Source organism: Mus caroli, chromosome 15 (assembly GCF_900094665.2).
Source record: "Mus caroli chromosome 15, CAROLI_EIJ_v1.1, whole genome shotgun sequence".
Lineage (NCBI taxonomy): Eukaryota > Metazoa > Chordata > Mammalia > Rodentia > Muridae > Mus > Mus caroli.
The window spans coordinates 60,887,993-60,907,841 of NC_034584.1; the positions used below are offsets into that span (position 1 = coordinate 60,887,993).

The 19,849-nt window shown below is 49.9% G+C and overlaps 1 protein-coding gene across 2 annotated transcripts in view; it reads right to left on the minus strand.

The window, feature by feature from the left end:
• Positions 1-6,288: 6,288 nt before the first annotated feature.
• St3gal1 (ST3 beta-galactoside alpha-2,3-sialyltransferase 1) overlaps positions 6,289-19,849 on the minus strand; it is a 69,503-nt gene continuing 55,942 nt past the window's right edge. For both annotated transcript variants that reach the window (XM_021184044.1, XM_029469608.1), the window contains exons 4-9: positions 13,397-14,246; positions 12,416-12,612; positions 11,240-11,419; positions 9,624-9,669; positions 8,214-8,333; positions 6,289-6,837 (exon numbers count right to left, since the gene is read on the minus strand). In XM_021184044.1, coding sequence (XP_021039703.1) covers positions 6,664-6,837; positions 8,214-8,333; positions 9,624-9,669; positions 11,240-11,419; positions 12,416-12,612; positions 13,397-13,693 — 1,014 coding nt within the window. In that variant the 5' untranslated portion in view covers positions 13,694-14,246 and the 3' untranslated portion in view covers positions 6,289-6,663. The remainder of the gene's footprint in view (positions 6,838-8,213; positions 8,334-9,623; positions 9,670-11,239; positions 11,420-12,415; positions 12,613-13,396; positions 14,247-19,849) is intronic.

Sequence of the window (19,849 nt, forward strand, 5' to 3'; positions counted from 1 at the left end):
TGCCTCTGCCTCCCGAGTGCTGGGATTAAAGGCGTGCACCACCACGCCCGGCTTCTGGTACTATTTTTGTGCTGTATGCAACCCAACTGCTTGGCCTCAGTAGCCTGTCCCCACCACTTGGCTGTCTGTGTTCCCCTGTGCTGGTGAACTGCAAGTGGGTGGATGTGGTTTGACTCAGCTTGTACAGTGGTCCTCCATGTCCCACTGCATTCATGTATATCCTTGGGGACTGGTGGCCTCTCTAGCTCTTTCTTCTATTTCTTGCACAGTTGTCTCTCCTCAGATCACTCCTTTACCTGTAGGCAGCTGTGATCCAGACTCACCTGACCAGACCCCACTCCTGTGATCAAATGGCTCAGACGTAAATCCTAGACCTGCTTCAGGGCCCAGTTGAAGTGATGGAGAAGCTAAATCAGCAAACAGTGGAAGTTAAGTATGTTCTCTTCTGCTATAGATTAGAGTGTAAGGCTTAGCATTGCAAGGAGCTATGGATAGTCCCTTTTGTCATCTTGACCATTTGAAGTGTTCATTTAGTTTTGTGTGTGTGTGTGTATTGTGTGTATGTGTATGTATATGTGAGTGTGTGTATATGTATGTATGTATGTACGTGTGTATATGTGTGAGTGTGTATAGGAATGTGAGTGTGTGTATTGTGTGTATGTGTTTGGATATGTATATGTGTGCACATGTGTGTGTATATGTGCACATGTGTGTGTGTGTGTGTGTGTCTGTCCACCTTAGTCTGCAGTACTGAAGCTGAAAGTTTGCAAGATCCTAGATGTGAGAACCAGCAACAGCCAGTCTCTGTGAGGTGACTGAGAACTAGGACGACGTAATTTAGTAATGCACGTGGCAGAGGATTCACTTTACCTTCTGCCTCGGGCCCTGGACAGTCCCTGTGTAGGACCTGAGGGGTGGGAAGTGAGGAGAAAGTCCTACGGTGGTAGGAGTATCTCAACCACATCCTCAGAGATACCCGTGGTGAGTAAGTGAGGCTGAAGCAGAGGCCAATCCCTCCCCAGCAGCCCTTGCTTAGCTCTCCCAGCGTGGGGGTGCTGGGCCTCTAAAGTCCACTACCACTTAGTAAGGGATGGGCCTCTGAGGACACAGTCATCCCTGTGTATCAAGGGACTTGTGCTAGCTCTTTGATGATTTCAAAATCCACTGATGCTGAAATACCTTATATCAAACACAGGAGCAGCCTTGAGGACTCTCTGCATTCTCCAAGACATTGTGGTCAGATGGGATGTCCCAAGGGCTGGGTACTGTTTAAGGCCACTATATGCAGGAGGTGCCAGGAAACCCCTAGTGCTTTTCGGCTAATGTACATTCCAGGAACTTGGGCCTAAGACCAGCATGAGGAGATAGAAGTACAGGGGACAAAGGAAGGAAGCCAGGGTCCTCAGGGACCCACTACAGCATGCTGCCACCGTGTGGTTGCTTGGCTACTGCACAACCGACAGAGTGGCTTATGGTTTCAGTTGTGCAATAGGGTCTGGAGTGTATGTGTGTGTGTGTGTGTGGTGTTTTGGTATGGTACTATGTGTGTGTTGTGTGCGATGCTGTGTTGTGCATGGTGATTTTCATGTACTCTATATGTGTAGTGTGCATGCTGTGTTATGATGTGTTTATGTATTTTATGTGTGAGGTCTGTGTTGACTGACTGTATGTGCATATGTGTGATATGTTATATGTATATTAATGTTTTATTTATACACATATGCATATGTGTATATGTGGTGTGTGTTGTGTCTGTGTACACTGTGTATGTGTAGTGTGTTGTGTGTGTTGTCTCTTTGTGTTGTGTGTGTTCACGTAGGTTATGTGTGTGTCTGAAGTTTGTATGTATATTATGCGTGTGCTTTGATAATGAATGATCATGACCTCTGGGGAAGAAACAGATATAATGGAAGAAAAGGAGTTCTAGAGATGAAGAAGCCTCCTGGAGAAGATGCATGGTGAAGCCTATCACTGAGGACAGGAGGCAGGGACGGAGAAACAGGGAGCAAGGATAAAGTCAGACAGGGCTGGAGCCTGGCCACTCTTCCTGGTGTTGCTGAAGTGCCTGCCCAGTGCTGGGTTCCTTGCTAAGCTTGTTACCTGTAATAACTCGGTGCTTAATGCGTGTGTATACTCGGGTGTGTCACCATCCCAGCTTTACCATGGAGGTCAGGCACAGCAAGCTGCTCGGGCTCACACAGTTAGGCAGTGGCCCCCACACTGCCTGGCTCTAGGGCCACACCTGTACATGATGTCTTGGACAAGCAAGAGCAAGTGAGGTGGCATATAAACTGTAAAGCGCTGTACCAATCGTGAGGGAGGGGTCACTGGCACACACCAACTTCACATGGCAAAGTTCCATTCTAAGGCTTCTGAAAATAGTTCTTTAAAAATCCAAGGAAGAGCATTTGTGTCGTTTAGACCTGTTCTGTGTTCCTCCCAAGGTGTGGCTATCTTCTTTGTGTACATTGGGCCTCAGCCAAGCAAACATCAGAGCCACTGGCCCTGTTCACTTGGGCCTCCTGGGATGTTTTGTTTCTGATCTCAGGGCCCCCTGAAGATTATCAAGTCCATGTGATGGACAAGATCAGAGGTTAGGTAACTCACAACAGTCCCACCACAGGGAGTGGCTCCACTCTGTCTCCAGAGTCCTCTTCCAATGGGGAGGAGAGCAACATCCCAGGAGACCCTAGGAGATGATGCATCCAGCCATCTCAAGACTGAACAGAACCATCGACGAGAAACTGCACCAAAGCAGAACTCCGAACACGCCCAAACAATAAAATAGCTCTTTTTTATTCACTTTGATTTGAATCATTGGAAATATTCAACAATAAATAAAACGGAGCCGAGGCTGAGGAAGGCAGACTCGCTGACATCATTGGAAATGCATTCAGACCAATCAGGAGGATTACAAGACGTGGGCAGGAGAAAGCAAAGTTTAAACAGGCAATGCTGGGTCACAGGAGACAAGGAAGGAAGAGCTTTTGGGCAGAAAGTGCTTGGAAAACTTTGGCTCGGAAGCAGACTTGAGAAAGGGCTAAAGTGATTGTGCAAGGAGGTAGGGGGCAGCAGGAGTTACCCATGTTCACCTGGTAGGGTGTGCAAGATCCGGATTAGGCTCTGGAGAAAGGGTTAAAGCGGTTGCCACGGGGCAGACCCTGGGCAGGCGGAGCCAGGGTAAAAGCTAAATGAGCAGAGAGGTTAGGAAGGTCAAGATGGGGTTCAGCAGGTGGAAGCAGGTTCCAGGCCGGGCTTGGCTGATGATGCATTTACTATACTTTGAGGCTGAAGGCATGGGGCATTACTCTGCTGGTCCCTGCTTTCTTTCTTCACCCTCCTGTGCTCTTTAGAGGAATTAGGTGACAGCTGCGGCACAGGAGAGGATGACAAAGAGGAGAGCTGATGCTATCGGAAAATTGGCTAGCCAGGCCTTTGTGGCTGAGCTGCCTAGAGCCAATCTTTCCCACCTCATAGCCACCTGGCTAGGATGGAACCTGTGGCTCCAGCTGCCAGTTCCTGAGGGCATACAGCTGTCCTGCTGTCCTCTGGGCGGGGTTATCTAGGGCCTCCCCCACACTGCATGTCAGGGACTTCTTTGACGGGCACAGGTGAAGCCACCCTCTGGGTTCTCAATATCCACTGTGTTTTCGATGTCCACTGTGGTTCTTTCCACCTCTGACAGGGAGGCCACATCCCCAGGAGGTGTGATGGGACTCTAGCAGACCCATGTGGCCACGGTGGAGACTGCAACATCACATCATCTGTATCCTTCTATGGCCTCCAGACCTTTAGACTGTCACGGACCTAGATGTTTGCTGGTTCTATCACTGTTTGGGGTCTGTTCCATTAACCCTGCCCACATGGCTTATTGAATGATGTCTGATGCCCAGGAACCAAAGGCTACAGATCGGCTTCTCTCTCTCCTAACAGAGGCTGAGGGGAGTGGAAGAAACACCAGCCTCCAGGTTAGTCATCTGGGGTGATGATGAGAACCCACATCCCCAATTCCCTTGGACTTAGTAGATTCTTCTACTAAAAATCTGTACGGGAAGCCAGCCCTTTGCTCTCTGCCTGGAACCCAGGACTAGCTTTTCTGTCAGCAGCCTGCCCAGTCTCTTCGGGGAAGGCCCTTCCTGTTCTCAGTCACCCACACCCAAGGAAAGCTCCCAGTTACCTTAAACTAATCGGTGCACTTAATTCTGGCCACAACCGACGGCATTTTATTCAGTTAAGAGCCCACTGTTAAGCCAGTGAAACACAGGGGAGGGATGAGGGTTATAGGAAAGAGATCCATTGGCTCCTTGGCTGGAGGAGGGAGGGAGGGAGGGAGGGAGGGAGGGAGGAAGGCAGGTGGGGGCAGGGGGAGTGGGAGGGGCCAATGGAGAGCAGAAGAACTTCTTGAGCAGCTGGAAATGGCTACACTTTCACTGCAGGTACTTGCTCTTATGCATCAGAACCCAGCTCCACCTGAACTCTCATCCCTAAGCCAATGTCCACTATTTTTGATTTGATGTAGGGATTGACGGGCTGACCCACAAACATCTGCTGAGTTCCTCAAACTGGAACCCTTGAGGAGGGCCCTCCACAGCAAGGACCTCACAGGAGTCTAGCCTTTTCAGCCAAGGATTTTATGGCAGGAAGATTTTAAAAGTGAAACCTATCGTTCCCTCAGTAAAAGCCCGAATTCTGAGCCATTGAAAATTAAACAAAAGCCCTATAGGGGGAACAACATGATGAACTAACCAGTACCCCGGAGCTCTTGTCTCTAGCTGCATATGTATCAAAAGATGGCCTAGTCGGCCATCACTGGAAAGAGAGGCCCATTGGACTTGCAAACTTTATATGCCCCAGTACAGGGGAACGCCAGGGCCAAAAAGTGGGAGTGGGTGGGTACGAGAGTGGGGGGGAGGGTATAGGGGACTTTTGGGATAGCACTGGAAATGTAAATGAGGAAAATACCTAATAAAAATATTTAAAAAAAAAAGAAAATTAAACAAAAGCAATCCCAAAGCTACTCACAGGACAGACTCCTAGGAAATGACAATCTTAGTGTCTGCTCTTTGGTGATGCCTGTGAACAGCCCAAAGTTGAGAGGGGCTCCCGAGCTCTTACTTGCAGAGGGGAGTCTGAGTAGAGGGAGATCGCCCAACCCTCAAGATACCTCTCTCATAATCTGCCTTGATGAAGTTGTGGTGGTCTTTAGGGACTATTTTTCAACAGAAACAGAGGTTTCTCTTATTGAACATCTGTAAGGAGGTGACAGTTACCTCCGAGTGCCTGCTCTCCTCCCTGCTGCAGTGAGGAAGAGGGTAAGTCACTTGTGCTAGAAAGGGAGGTGACATGGATTCTACAAAGGATTGTCGGCACCACAGGATCTGCCCGCCAGCAAGCCCCAAGTCCTGATGTCTCAACACATACATCCAGGATGCTCTCCCTTCTGCTCCTGCTCCCACTTGCCAGGCAAAGCAACAAAACACACTGTGATCAGCCGTGGGGAAGAGTGTGCACAGGGTCAGCTGAATTAACAAATCAATAAATAATCAGGATTCCCATAGAGGAAGGAGGGGAGAACAGACAGAACTGAGAAGAAGAGGTACATGCATTTCAGTTGTGGTTCTAGAGTGTCCCCAGTGAGGCCCCAAACGAGTCCAGGAAGGTGGCTGCTGGGGACTTGGCTCAGTGTTCAGGACCCATGGGAGGATGCTGGTTGTTAGTGGTCCTGAACCCAGCAGTCTGAGGAAATAGAAGTGAGGACCCATCCCATGCCTGGTATATTCTGGGTGGTGGTGCGGAATATCATTTGAAAAGAGATTTTGAGCTATTCAGCAAAGCAAGGTGCTGGTGGAGGTCCCCTTTCTCCAATTGGGAGTTTTGCTTCCTATCAGCCAATGCATGCACTTCTTTCTCAAGTTCAAAGGCACGTGGAAGTAGTCAGACCTGCTCTGGCCATCAGCATCACTACGGAGGGGGAATCACACAGAACTGTGACCAGGGTTTCACTCCTGTCAGCCATACATGGCCAGGTTTCCCTGGAAGACCTCTGGAGTTAGAAGTTTTGCCTAGCCATCACCGGTGACGTTATTGAAGAAGGGGACAATGGGGATGTCATATCAAGTGACAGGCTAGGCTTCATGCAAAGGAGAATGGTATCTTGCCCCTCTGCTGGTGTAGCCCAGTGTGGCTCTGCCGATGACTGTCCCAAACATTCCCAGCCAGAGTCTGAGTTGAGCATGAGGCCCACAGTTCAGTGGCAGTCTCTAAATGACTTCCGGGAAATGTTCACTCTTTTGAACATAAGAATCTTCAGGATTTATTTTCCCCCATCCCCTCCCTCCAATGCAACTCAGAAGACAAAATAACTGTTGTTGTTTGGAGGCTGGACCTTTCCTGGTATTGGCTCGCTTTTCCCCAGCTAGGGGACAGCGGTGGGAAAGTGCTCCCACCGTAGACAGGCCTGAGACTGGCTCTGTATCCTGGGAGAGTTGGACAACTTTGCTAAGTAGATGATAACAACATGAGGGTGCAAGTGGCTGCCAGAAAGCCTGGGAACACCCCGAGTTCAGCCCTGGAAGCTTCTGGAACACACTGGCTCCAGGGAGATGTTGGGGCTGCAAATTGAGAGGTGTGATGTGTTGTGTCCATCCTTAATGGGTGGCAGCATCATCTCCCCTTGAAGATGCGGATTTTGTTGATGGCAGCCAGGGTAGTTGTGATGTTGTACTCGAAGTCGCCATCATGAACCCCCGTCTTTCGGAAGGCACCCGCTGATGGGTTGTTCTCCCAGTAATGGTGCCAATTTCCTTTGCTGTCTGCCCCAAAACCATATAAGTCCACCTGTGGGGACAAAGCCAAGGTGAGACCCACATGGCAAGACCATGGTAGTGGGGTAGGGGAAATAGGAAAGGTAGCTTGTGTTTGCCCTTGAAATTCTATGTTAAATATTAATGATTCATAGAAACTTTCTTTAGAAAGCCAAGTCCAGCCAAGTCAAGCCATGTAAGGCCCAAGTCTAACTCCAGCCCAAAGGCAATGTGGGGTGACTTCACATGGGTGGTCCTAAGGTAGGCAGGGTCTCTACTGGAGCCCTTAGGAGTCTTAGAGAGAAGATAGGGTAAGGGCTTGGAAGGCAGGCAAATCATTCGTCATCCAAGCTGACTCTTGACACATCAGATCATTTCAGAACCTCATTTCCTCATCTGACACGGAGGCCAAGACACATGACCACAGAAGGTAGGTGGCAGGCTCTAAACCCTTTCTTCCCAGGCCAATGTCTGATGCTGGGGCCCTTGCACAACACAAATGACTACTTATTGTGCACCTAACAATAGGCTGACAAGTCAAAATGCAGGCAGGCCTACTTTCTTTAGTTGCTACCTAGCAGGCACATCGGGTCCCTGGAGACATCAGGGACACACCTATCAGGTCTCAACCTTTTCAACCTATGGAATTCATGGAAAGAATGTCACTTCAAGAGTCAGGGGTTAAATTCAGGGTCCCTAGGGCACCAAGGAGAGACCATAGACCCAAGGTGATGGGAGGTTCTTTTCAAGAGGGGACATTTGAGTTGGGTCTTAGTGAGTAGATAGTGACGAATATGGAGTCCCTCAGATTAGCATTATTAAATGAAGGGCACAGCATCTAGCTGCATGGTGGAGGAGAGACTGGAGCTAGAGAGGGGTGTGCACAACAGAGCTGGGACAGCACAGTTCAGTGACATTTGGTTTCTCAGCACAGGCCTGCCTTGCAGCAGGGATCTCTGGGTGGGATTGGAGATAAGAGATGGAAGCAATGCCTTTGAAGTCCCACTCTGGTTCTCACACTTGGTGGGTAGTGAAAGTCCGGTAGACCTGGTTGGCTTCCTAACAATGTGTGTGGGTTAAGGTATGGATCCCTGGGTGGCTCTAACAAGCAAGCTGGGGCTGGTAACTATGGCCTCTGTAGCTCTTCCTTGTCTAAGCTATTTAGAACCTGCTTCTTCATTTTGAGCTGAATCAGAGCTTAGCCACCCTTCACTGGCCTGAGTCTGAAATTCCGCTCTTGACAATGATATCATACAGTTGACACTCTTATGCATGCCTGGTGAGAAAGATGCCCGGGACCCATGAGGAGACATGGTTGGAAACGGTCTTTTTCCCTCTCCCCTACCCTGGACTCCCCTGGAAACATGGGGTGATAGCCCTTGTCCCTGCAGGGAGGTGGGGGTGACATACCTCATCACAGATATGAATGGAGAAGATGATGGAGAGGATGCCAGTCGATGGATACCGCCCATGGCCCTGAAGCCAGTTGTCAAAGACATACTTGATGAAGGCTGGGTGGTAGATCAGGATCTACAGGGCGAATAGACTGGGTGAGTACAGCCAGCAACAGACACAAAGCATCTAGTGGGTGCCACACTGCTGTGGCCATAAAAATATGGTCATGAAGGGCTCTAACAAACACCTTTGCATTTATGGATTTAGTGCTGGGACACTATAGATATCTTTCTGATATCTATAGTGATATTATGAGTGACGTGGGCCACAGGCAAGAACCAGCCCAGAAGAGCTTCATAGCACTGGAGGAAGCCTTGAATGGACAGTGGTACTGAAATAAAAATCCTATGGGGACAGGGAGTGTGACCCAAGACCCCAGAAGTGTTCCAAGAAGTAGTGTGAGGGATCATCACACTGTCATGCTGCATTAAAAAATGTACCCATGGGCCACCTGTTCTGCTTGGCACTGACTGAAAACCCTGACCTAAGGCAAACTCTATGCAAGGCTTTCCTCTTCTCCTAATGAAGTCACTAGGGCTCAGAGAGGCTAAGCAGCAGGTTCAGTGTTACACATCCAGGGAGGTCTCCCTGTGACAGGCATGGCCTTGGTTTTGACCCCCGTGGCTGCCTTGGGGACAGTGAAGGGGACTTTTGGAGCAGCAAAGAATTTAGGCAGGTCTCTGGAGGGCTCTTCGTCTCTCAGCCTTGCTTCAGGTTTATTGGGGTCATAGCAGAGAGACCCACTCTAGAAGATGCCTGTGGCTTCTTTCAGGGGCAGTGGTGCTCTAGGCCAAGGTCAGCATGTTGCAGGCACACGGGGACTTCATCTAGTCCTAGCATGATCGACGTGGGCTATGTCCCTGGGCAAGTTACTGGCTCTCTCTGAGCCTCCTCAAGTGTGACAGTATATGGTGGGGTTTGCGCACATGGTTTTGCTTTTGCCCAGGACTGGGCCAGTGCAGGACAAAGACTCACTGGAAAGGATAGGGTGAGAATAGAGAGAGAGGCAAGTGTGGCTTTGAGAAGCTTTCAGGAACAACTCAAAAAACAAACAAACAAACAAACAAACAAACAACAAACAAAACCCAAAAACCAAAATACCCAACGCCGAAGCTTATATTGCCTTCACCCTCCAGGGTGCTACCCTGGATTGGCTGTAGTAGGTCTGGGTACTCCTAGAGGGTCATGTTTGTGGCAAGTTCCCAGGTGACTCTGCTATTCTGGAGATATGCACTTTGGAGACCTGTCCTTAGCAGCAAAGATGCCCAGGGCCTGGGGACTCTGTGTGGCCCAGTGTGCCATCATAGCACCAAATCTTGGAAAAGAAATCAGGGCAAAGTAGGAAGGTTCCAAGCTGCCTCTTACCTTCTCTTGTTTCACTTTGATCTTCGGGGGCACGGGGACGTAGGTGCTGCAGATAGGAAAGAGGAGGTATTTAAGGTATTTAGTGTGGAGAGTGACACAGCTAGTGTGGTATGGGTAGGGAGGCTTAGGCCCCCGAGAAGACATTTTCCTGCCCCAGCATAGCTCCTTCTCCAGCAGAACCATCGGGGTGTGACCCTGGATGGTTTGAGAATGTTCTACGCCAACCATTGTACTGAGCTTGGGAGTCCCTGATTGGAGAAGGGACTGAGGGGGTTTGCAGCCCCATGGAGGGCACAACAGTGTCAACAGGCCAGACCCCCTGGAACTTCCAGCGACTGGACCACCAACCAAAGAATACACATGGAGCGACCCATGGCACTGGCTACATAGGTGGTAGAAGATGGCCTTGTTGGACATCAGTGGGAGGAGAGACCCTCAGACCTGAGAGTATTCGATGCCCCAGTGTAGGAGAATGCCAGGGCAGGAGGATGGGAGTGGGTGGGCAGGTGGGTGGGGGAGCACCCTCATAGAGGTGAGGGGGTGGGTGGGGGATAAGGGGCTTCTGAAGTGGAGACCTGGAAAGGGGAAACACTTGAAATGTAAATAAAGAAAATATCCAAGAAAAAAAAAAGAGAGAGAGAAAGTTCTATGGCTTGATGGGCCAGAATGGAGACTTGCTATGAGCACAGCCTTTCAGGGGCCTAGGAATATTTGACTCCATTCTCCAGAGTCAGAACATCTGTGCTCAGTAATGGGGCTCAGGCTGATGCTGGGGAAGTGACAGGGGTGACCTATGGCTGTCTCTAGCTCATGCAAGCAGACATGGGCTGCAGCATCAAGGTTTAAAATGCATTACCACATGGAATATAACTGGTGCAATTTAGGCTCTCTGTGCTGTAGAGTATCAGGGGATAATCTTGAGCCAGCTGCCTGGCCCAATCTCTTGCTGAGCCCTTCCCTTGCACTCTGTACCCTGGAGGCACAGAGTTCTTGGAACCCGCAGTTCTTGACTCTGGCTCTGCTCCTGAGAGACCAGGGCTTATGTGGACATCTGGAAATGAAAGCCACTCCCCTTTGAGAAAAGTCAGGGACTGAGGAATTAGACCCAGATGGTTGCATGGGCTCTGGGTCAAGTTCACTGTTGGGCAAGTGGTTTGGCCCCTGCTATGGTTGCTCCCTGGAGGCCAGAGCTAATGAGAAGCACTGCTGGGAGGATCAAATGAGAGATGCTAAGTTTCAAATGATAGGCGCCATGCCTGAGGAGCAGATGGCAGCACTTACTGTCGGAGAGCCAATCATTGACTTAGCCACAAAGTATGCAGTCAGCAGCCCCTGCCTGTTCTATGCTGCAAGGTGGGGGGGGGGCAGCAGGGAGCTGCCACATGCTGAGTCCTTTCCTGGGGTTCATCTAAGAGATTCCAGAGAGTTTGAAGGAAGCAAACTATAGCACAAAGTTTGGAGTATTGATGATGCTAGGAGGTGAGGGGACCAGTCAGGTAGGACCTGTCACATATGTACCAGGAGGCACGGGGAAGAGGAACCTTATGGAACAGCCCAGCAGGAGTGATATGTTGTAGGAGACAGATGGGCATAGGGCAGGCACTAGAGGAACTCACTGAGTGATGGTGCCTGTGGTGGTGGCGCTGATCACCCACTGCAGGTCGGTGGTCTTGAAGGGGACCAGGACCATGTTGACATTCTCTCCCAGCTCCCGGAAGCTCTCAGGATACACGAGATGGTGGGTGGTCCGGCTCCCAACATCTGCCTCAAAACCCACTGTGGGTGCCTTGTTCATCCTGGGAGGGGAGAAAAATAGGGTACTCAGTAAGGAAGCTGGAGTTGGAGTCACCTGTGTGGTAACTGCAGGTGACTCCCTTCTTCCCTAGGCTTCAGTTTCTCTGTATGTACAATGGGAACCTTGTAAACATAGGTTTCCTATGTCTGGTTTGAAATCCCAGCTACTTGGGAGGCTCAGCCTGGAGGATGGTGAGTTCAAGGGCAGCCTGTGGTGTGGGAAGTAACCAGGTCAGAGGAAGAAAGCTTGCCTAGCATGCATAGCCAAATTCCATCCCTAATCCAGCAAAACAGAGGCCAAGGCATTTAGTTATTATATTAGTTATTATAAAAGCAAGTTGGGTGGATCTTGCTCTCCTATCATTGACCATCCATGTCATGGGTAACCTAGTAGGTGTGCCTTTTTCGGTATCCAGAGCTCAGATAAGCTGTCTACCAAACGATAGCTTTGAACTCAGGTCTGCCTGACCCTGAGCCTGACTCTGCCTCTCATCATGGCCACTCCCACAGGATACTAGGTACACTGAGAGCCAGGAAAGGGGCCTATGGACATGAAGTCAAAGACACAGAAGTAACACTGTTCTAGATTCTAGAAGATACCTGGGTGGGGGGGTGTACTGAGTCCCACCTCTAATTATGTTCTCTGTCCCAGAACAATTCTGAGTACGGATTACAATAAACTCAAGGGAGGTATGGTACTTTTTCCTGAAGCAAAGCGGGCATTAAACGCTTCTGGTTCAGGGTCTAGATTGAAAGCTGAGGGCAGATCTGAGTCACAGAACCAGACTTCAAATTTTGCCATGAAATAGATCTTAGGTACCAAGTCCCCCAGCCCATTGAAAATCTCTAGCAAAACCCTCTATTATAGTCCACCTTGCTAGGAAAAGATGAAGAGACTAAGACCCAGAGGGCGGCCGGCCTTGAACCTTGGCCTTCTGAGCTCAGCCAAGGTGTTTCATACACTTCTGAGGAACCGTGGGCTTGGGTCCAGTGCTCACCTCAGCACAAAGTCATGGCTGTCGATCTCAGGCCCATACGAAGAGTCCTTCAGGTTACCGGAGTTTCCTACAACTGCACAGCGTCGGCAGCCCACCAGCCTCTTGTTCAACATAGGATCCACATTGCCAGGCACCAGGCGAAACAGTTCCTTGACGGTGTCGCTCAGGTTGTTGGGTTTCCTCTCCCGCTGGAGCCTCTGGGGGAGAGAACAGAGGGAATGGCCAGTGTGGCTCCACTGCCTCTAGCTGAGCACGCTGGCTCCCTGGTCACCAAACCCAGCTACTAAATGTGAAGGCACAGGTGACTGCCACCCCCATCCCAGGACAAGAGACGGGAAGAAAACTCATTTATCCATTCTACAGGTACTCTCTGGGCACCTTTTGTGTGTGAGACCAGGACGTTAGCTCACCTCTGGGCATGTAGGAAGGGACTGAGGCCAATCCCTAGACACGGAAGACCACTGTATTTCCTGAATCCCACATTCATACCACCTGCTCAGATCTAGTTCTGTAATTGGTGGCAGGTGAGACTAGCCTGGATTTAGGGGTACAACCTAGAGCCAAGGCCACACACTCTTCCCACGAGAGGATACCAGAGACACAGGGTCACTTTGGGATGTGGGAGCAGAGACTGGGTGCTACAGTCATGGGTCAAGGGGTGCCACAAATTTTCATCCACAGCAGTAACAGTAGCAGGAGAGAAGCAAGGGTGGGGGGGACTCTTGGCCTCCAGAATTGGGACCTGTGACCACCACTGATGTCTTAAGCCACCAGGTCCATGGTGATTTGTGATGGGAGCTACAGGAGGGAAAACCAGTAGGGCTTTTCTCTCATGTATACATAATAGACTTTCAACAAACAGTTGCTGAGTGAAGGGATGGCGAGGTGTGGAGGGGCAGGGATGATACTCTAAATGCTGTCAGATGCTTGGCGGGTCCTCAGGATTCCCCCAACCCCGCTCCCAGACCCTATTCTGCTCACCAGCCACCACCGGTATGTGTCCTCCTCCATCAGAGCATTGTGGACTGTCAGCAGGGGCTGCATAGTCTTGTTGAAGCGCTGGTCGAACCAATATGAGACCTTGTCCTGGCTGATGCAGTGTCTGCAGGTACACGGCTGTGACTTGATGAACCTGCGGAAGTTCTCTGAGAGTTCCAGGAGCATCTGCTTGGGGAACCAGGCACTGGGTACTCCCGTGTTGGAGTAGTTCAGGACAAAGGAAGTGAGGAAGATGAAGAGCAGGAAGAAGGTAAGGTACTTGAGGGTCCTCCTCCTCATGTTCACCACCTCCACCCTTTGCTGGGTCCTCTGTGTTGATGGGAGGGTGGAAGAGAGGAGACTCCCCCTCCTAGAGCTGAGCAGAAATCTCAGAGACACAGGAGCAGGCAGCAGGAAAGGGAGTCCGCAGGGAGATTCAGATGCAGCTAGGGCAGACTTCAACCTGTTGGAGACACGCCGAGGTTTGTGTTCTTGACATCGCCGTGTGGCACACGAGGGTAGTCTGTGCCATGCAGTCAGTCTTGCCTGTATGGGTAAGCAGTGTGGTCTACCTCTTCTGCATCCCAAGCAAAGTCAAGAATGTGGCTTGATGACACTTGAGTGAAACCTGGGAAGAGCAGTGTTCTCCCCAGTTCAAACGGGATCAAGTTTAGTTAGTTAATCTCAGCCTGAGTGAGCCCCTAGACGATGTGTAAAAGGTCTTGGCACAGGATGCCAGGGTGCTTGGCCGCCCTCCTCCAACAATCCTTAATTAGAGCTGTGTCTCCTAGGCTGTTCCCAGGAATGGGGACTGAAAGGGCATCTCCTGGAAGGCACAGGGTGTGCCGAACATCTGTGTAGAAAGGAGGAAGAAAGAAAGATGAAATCTGGTCACCTTGTGGAAATTATTTCCCTCTCCGGCTTGTGCCACAAGCCCCAGGGGCTCTCTGTGGGCTACAGTGGGGTTGATCCCATTTGTTTGTTTTTCTTGCTTTCAGGCCTGAAATTTGCCTCCTCATCCACCTGACTTTGTCACTGCTGTGCTCTCTTGTCACCATGGACAAAGTCACTCTGGCTGCTCTGCCACCCTGGCACCCTGAAGCCATATACTATGAAATCATGAACCAAAGTAAACTCAACCTCTCTTAAGTTGTTTCCTGGCTGGTCTGCTGTCACAGCCCAAAACAAAACAAACAAACATCAAAGGACCGAAGACAATGGCCAGAGCCCGAAGCTTAGCGTTTTAGTTTCTCAGTTGCTGTTTCCTGCTTCTTAAACCATGAACCTCGGCAGCTTACACATGAGCAAATGCCGTGCAATTGAGGGATAATGGTTAAGAGCCTAAGTCGCTTACCCCATGCTTTCCTTTGCTATGGACACAGCCTCTCAGTGTTGGATGTAGTGTCTGAAAATTTAATCTATCTCTCCATCCTTTCAACCATATCTCCGTTTGGCTCACTGCTGCCCTGGGAGTCAGCATGCACCCTGTGCAGGACATAGGCAGCTTCATCTCCACTTTATCTTTCCTCTTCGACCTACCTCATCTCCCATCCCTCAGCTATCCCCACCCTTCAGGCCTTGGCTGCTTCTACCTGGAGTTCTCTGCTTTGCAGCCACTGTTGGATGTGGTGGGGAGAAAGGGTCTTACCCGTGTTAGACCTCGTGTCAGACAGGGAGGCTCCGGTGAGTTTCAGCGTATTGCCCCTCTTAATAAACCTGAGCAGGTGGCTAGGCAGGAGGGAGCAAAGTACCAACTGGGGCCTTGACAGCCCCTGCCCTGCCCAGAGGGGCCCAGAAACAGCTAGTTTATTATCTCTACGCCAGATATTCTTTTGATGGCAGCCTTGACTTTTGGCCAAATCTTGTCTTTCTCATCACTGAAAAGTAGACCATCTCCCGGCCTCTGGGTTCTCGCTCACTGGCTTCATAAAGCAGAACCAGAAACCAGAGAGTAAGACCCAGGGCAGTGGAATGCCTCCGCCATGCTATAGAGAAGGGAGCGCCTTCCTTAAACTGCTCTCAAGCCCTGTCCTGGTCAGTGGCTATTCGGTGCCACCTAGTCTTCTTATGGAAAGTGTTCAGTGGAGCCTGGCCAACAGCACCAGAGTAAAAACGGTCATAGAAGGCACACCATACAGTTCCCGTGCGTTGTGAGCCAGACTCTGCACTTCTCCGATCCTTGCTTCCTAAAACACTGTTCCTCCAGGCCAAGGTAGGAAGAATGACTGGCATAAAGGGGACCAGCTCAGAGCACCCAGTGTCAATAGCACCAGTCGTGGCTGTTTCTTTTCCTTGAATCCTGGATGCTTCCTGTGGACAATGTACCCCAACAAGATGGCTGGACTGTCTCAAGGGCAAGGTTACTTAAAGGACCAAACGATACCAGGCATTAAAGAATACAAGCCAGGGACACCCTGTCTCAGTTCCTCCAGGTGGTAGAACCTGACTATTCAGTGCTTTCTGAGGCCCCGGGGAAAGTGGTCCTAACACTGTGTGTGTGTGTGTGTTAGGGATCCCAGAACCAGAGATACAGCAAATAGCCAAACAGTGAGGCTGACCCAGCGAGCTAGCAGCTAGTTTTGACTGCCCAGGGGCTTCTCCACAGTGGTTCTACTTTCCAGTTTCCACCTGCCTGTCCCTCCGATTCCCTTCCCCCATGCTTAAGCAGACGAATGTACTGCCCTTTGGAGCCTGTGAGAGTACAATCATCACCCCCTCAGGAGAGGCCCATCACCCTCATAACACTGGGCCCCAGGGTTGGATGGGGCCAACTGGTTCTTTGTACTTTGCAGTTCAGGGTCCTAGCTGCCACCTGTTAGGCCTCCGAGCAGTCCCGTGCACTGAGCTTTGACTAGAGCAAGTCTTCCTCGTCAGTTAGGCCTAGGGAATGTTGAGCCTACCTTTCCCAGGTGATAGGCCCTGTTTAGGTCATTCTACCTCTCTGCTGGGTCTGCTCCATTAGGCAGAACGATCACTCTTCTTTAAGGGTCTATAGAAAGTGTAAGCAGAGCTCCTGGCATCTGACATGCATGGAAATGAGTTATCTTCATCACCAATGCACAGGTGATGGGATTGAGGCTTAGTGGGGAAGCCTTTGACTGAATCCACGCACCCAGGAACTGAACCGTGAATTTGAACTTGCTCCTCCCCTCAAATACAGGGCTTTCTCAGACTTGGAAATGAAAAGCCCAGACATCGCCCTGCCCTTCCTTTCCTGTCTCTGGCATATCTACTCTGTGCTAAGCAAGAAATTCCAGGAAGCAGATGCTGGCTCTGAAAATCACGTCCCCTGAGCAGGATCTGGGGTTACTGTGTTCTCATACAGGGGTGTGCCTCACTTCTGCTTTAATCCCTCATTTGGTAAACCCATGGCCCAGTGAGTCAGAGCTGGAAAGCTCCTGCCTGGGGCTCGCCGGTGGAGGGGAATGCCACTTGCTCAGGCTCCTGGGCCACCCATCAACCAGCAGCTGAGGACTTCTCAGAGCATCTGCTGCTAACACTTGGTGACTAGCTTCCTCCTTGAAGATGTTGCTTAGTACAGCTGGCTGGGGAGCCTGGGAGACTGGAGATGTTGAAATCTTTCAGGTGAATCCTAGAACCCTGTAGCTAAAGTCAAAGCTTGGGGCAGCCAGGAGGTAGGGAGCTATCTGCTTTTAAAATGGTTGATTCCTACACAAAGGTATCACTGCTATATGCCAGCCGAGGACTTTTAGGGAGTCCTGTTTATTGCTTACTGGGACCCCCATTTGGGTCACTGTTTACCACAGTGAGGGGTTTACCTACCCTCCTCCATATGCCCTCCCCCTCCAGTGATGCACTGCTTAGACAGCTCTGGAGTCTGTTAGTTGATGTCTGGGTTGATAGAAGAGTGAGCCGAGGCCTTCCTTCTGCCCTACCTTAGTGGTGGTGGCTGCAGGTGTCTTGACACTGCCCCGGAGGACATGCCTAAGGACTACCTTAAGGCTGAAGGTAGGTGTGTTCTGTGCTGACTTTCTGAAGCTTCCTGGTTCAGGGTCCCAGCCAGAATGGCTTCCCTAAATGCCTGAGGTCTCACAACTCCTCGCTTTCCTCAACTTTACAAGTGACTGGTCTCTGAGAAGCACTCGTTTTCTATTCATATTCTCAAACCGGATCCTCACTGCTTGCCTTACAGATCCCTAGAACATCTCTAACCAAGCCTGGCAGCTCACATGACTCTCCATTTTACCTCTACTTGGCTGGCCCATCCTAGACGGAGCTATCGCCTAACAGCCTTTGTGCGTAGTATACCCGGGTGTGATGGATACTTTTCCTTGTCACATTGACTAGAGTTAGAATTTCCACAGAAGCATGATACATCTTATGAGTGTAGAAGGAAGTAGCTGGAGAAATGGCTCAGAGTTTAAGAGCACTTACTGCTCTTATAGAGGATCAGGATTTGAATCCTAGATCCCACATTGGACACCATACACAGGGCTATATGTTATCTCAATTCTGAGAAATCTATGCCCACTTCTGACCTCTACAGGTACCTGCACATGTACACACACACACACACCACATACACACACATGTGTACACACACACACATACACACATACTTTTTTTTCCTTTTTACAAAAGGATTTCTATGAAATAGGTTGTCTAGAAAGGTTTAACTGATCTGGGTAGATCTATACTGAATATAGGTGACATCATACTGGACTGAATAAGAAGGAGCAAGTCATTATATTCACTACTGAGTGATAACATTCATTCCTCTCTGCTTCCTGACTGTGGACACAATGTGCTCAATCACTTCCTACCCCTCCTCTGGGCTACCCTTGCCAAGGTGATCTCTACCCTAGCTGGGTGCCAAAACAAAGCCCTCTAATAATGATGGTTGGAATGAAAAATGGATCATTTATTTGAATACATGATCTTAGAGAGCAGCACTGTTTGCAGAAGCTACAGAGCCGTTAGGAGGTTGAGGCTGGCTGGAGGACGTACATCAATACTCTTGTAGATGTTGCTTTTGGTCAGAGTAACCAATATATGCGCCTTCCCTCCTTAAGTTCCTTCTGCCAGACATTTTGCCATATTAGTGAGAAAAGCAACTGATACATGAAGCTCAAGCAGCTGGAGTCTCTGAGCAACTTTCTGGAACCCTGTTTTGTAGAGGAGGAAGTTAGGCCCTGAGGGGCTGACCTTCTCAAGCCACCTGGAACTGCTAGAAACATTCAGCCCCATTCGACAGAATGTAAGGTAAAGGCCTTGCATAAAGGAGCTAGCTTTGGGCTAAGGCTAGGAAGGGCACTGTTGGTTCCTAAGTCAGTCCTTCAGTGTCACGCTGTCTTGCCTTTCCCTCGGAAACCTGCAACACTCTTCTGAACATAGTAGGTATGGTGGTTTGAATGAGAACTTCCTCCCTAGGCTCTCGCATTTGAAGATTTGGTCCCTAGTTGGCAGCACTGTTAGACAGGCTTAGCAGATACCTCCGTGCTGGAGATGGGCTTTGAGAGCTTAAGGCTTCACCCTAATCCTAGTTCACCTTCTCTGTTTTTTGTTTGTGGCTTAAGACATAAGCCCTGTTTCTGCTCCAGTTGCTATCCCTGCCACCCGCTGCCTCTGTTCCAGCATCGTGGACTTTAACTTTCTAGAATCATAACCCCACATAAACTTTTCTTCTATCAGTCGCCTTGGTCACAGTGTTTTATCCCAGCAACAGAAGAGTAACTAACACACCTGTTTGTGTCATTATCACCAGTAGATATTGAAGCCACAGACTGGGCCAGAGCCAGGAAGTGTCCTAACAGTCCCTGTGTTAAATCCACTCAGAGGGGCCGGTGCCTCCCGAGAGGCTTCTCCAAAGACTTAAGTGACCCTAAAATGGCTGACCAGTGACAGCTTAAGAAAGGCTCCTTGGAACAAATGGCTCTCCATACAGCTTTGTAAAGATGGGGGATGAAGGATAAGAATGAGGTTCATCTCAGCATGTAGCAGAGGCAATGGAAAGAACTAACTAGGATTCTGGAGAGCTGGGTGCCCTGTGAGGTGCCTAGACCAGTGGACACTGCCTGGCCTGGGAGTATTGGGAAATGTGGACTTGAGACGAAGGCAAAGGAGGTACACCGCCAGTGTGTGAGAATCATCAAGGCTACAGTGATGGACAAGGCTGGAGTGTAGGGGGGCTTGTGACACTCTAAGGAGGCTGGAGAGCAGCTTTATCTCATCTCAGAGACCCAGGAAGCCTATTTCTTCAGAGGCCTCATGCTCCATGATCCATCCAGTACACTCATCTATCTCTTTGTAACCAAGAGGTGCTAGCAGATGGGAGAACCTGTGGCTACACTTGCAAGTCTCTTTCTGAATTCTCCTACCTGCCTCTCTTGCTGATTTCCTTGCTGGAAGGATGGGAAAGCAACAACTCCCCTAGGACAATGGCTAGCGATTCAGGACATGGTTTAGAGACTCTATGAGAAGGCTGATTAACCAGGA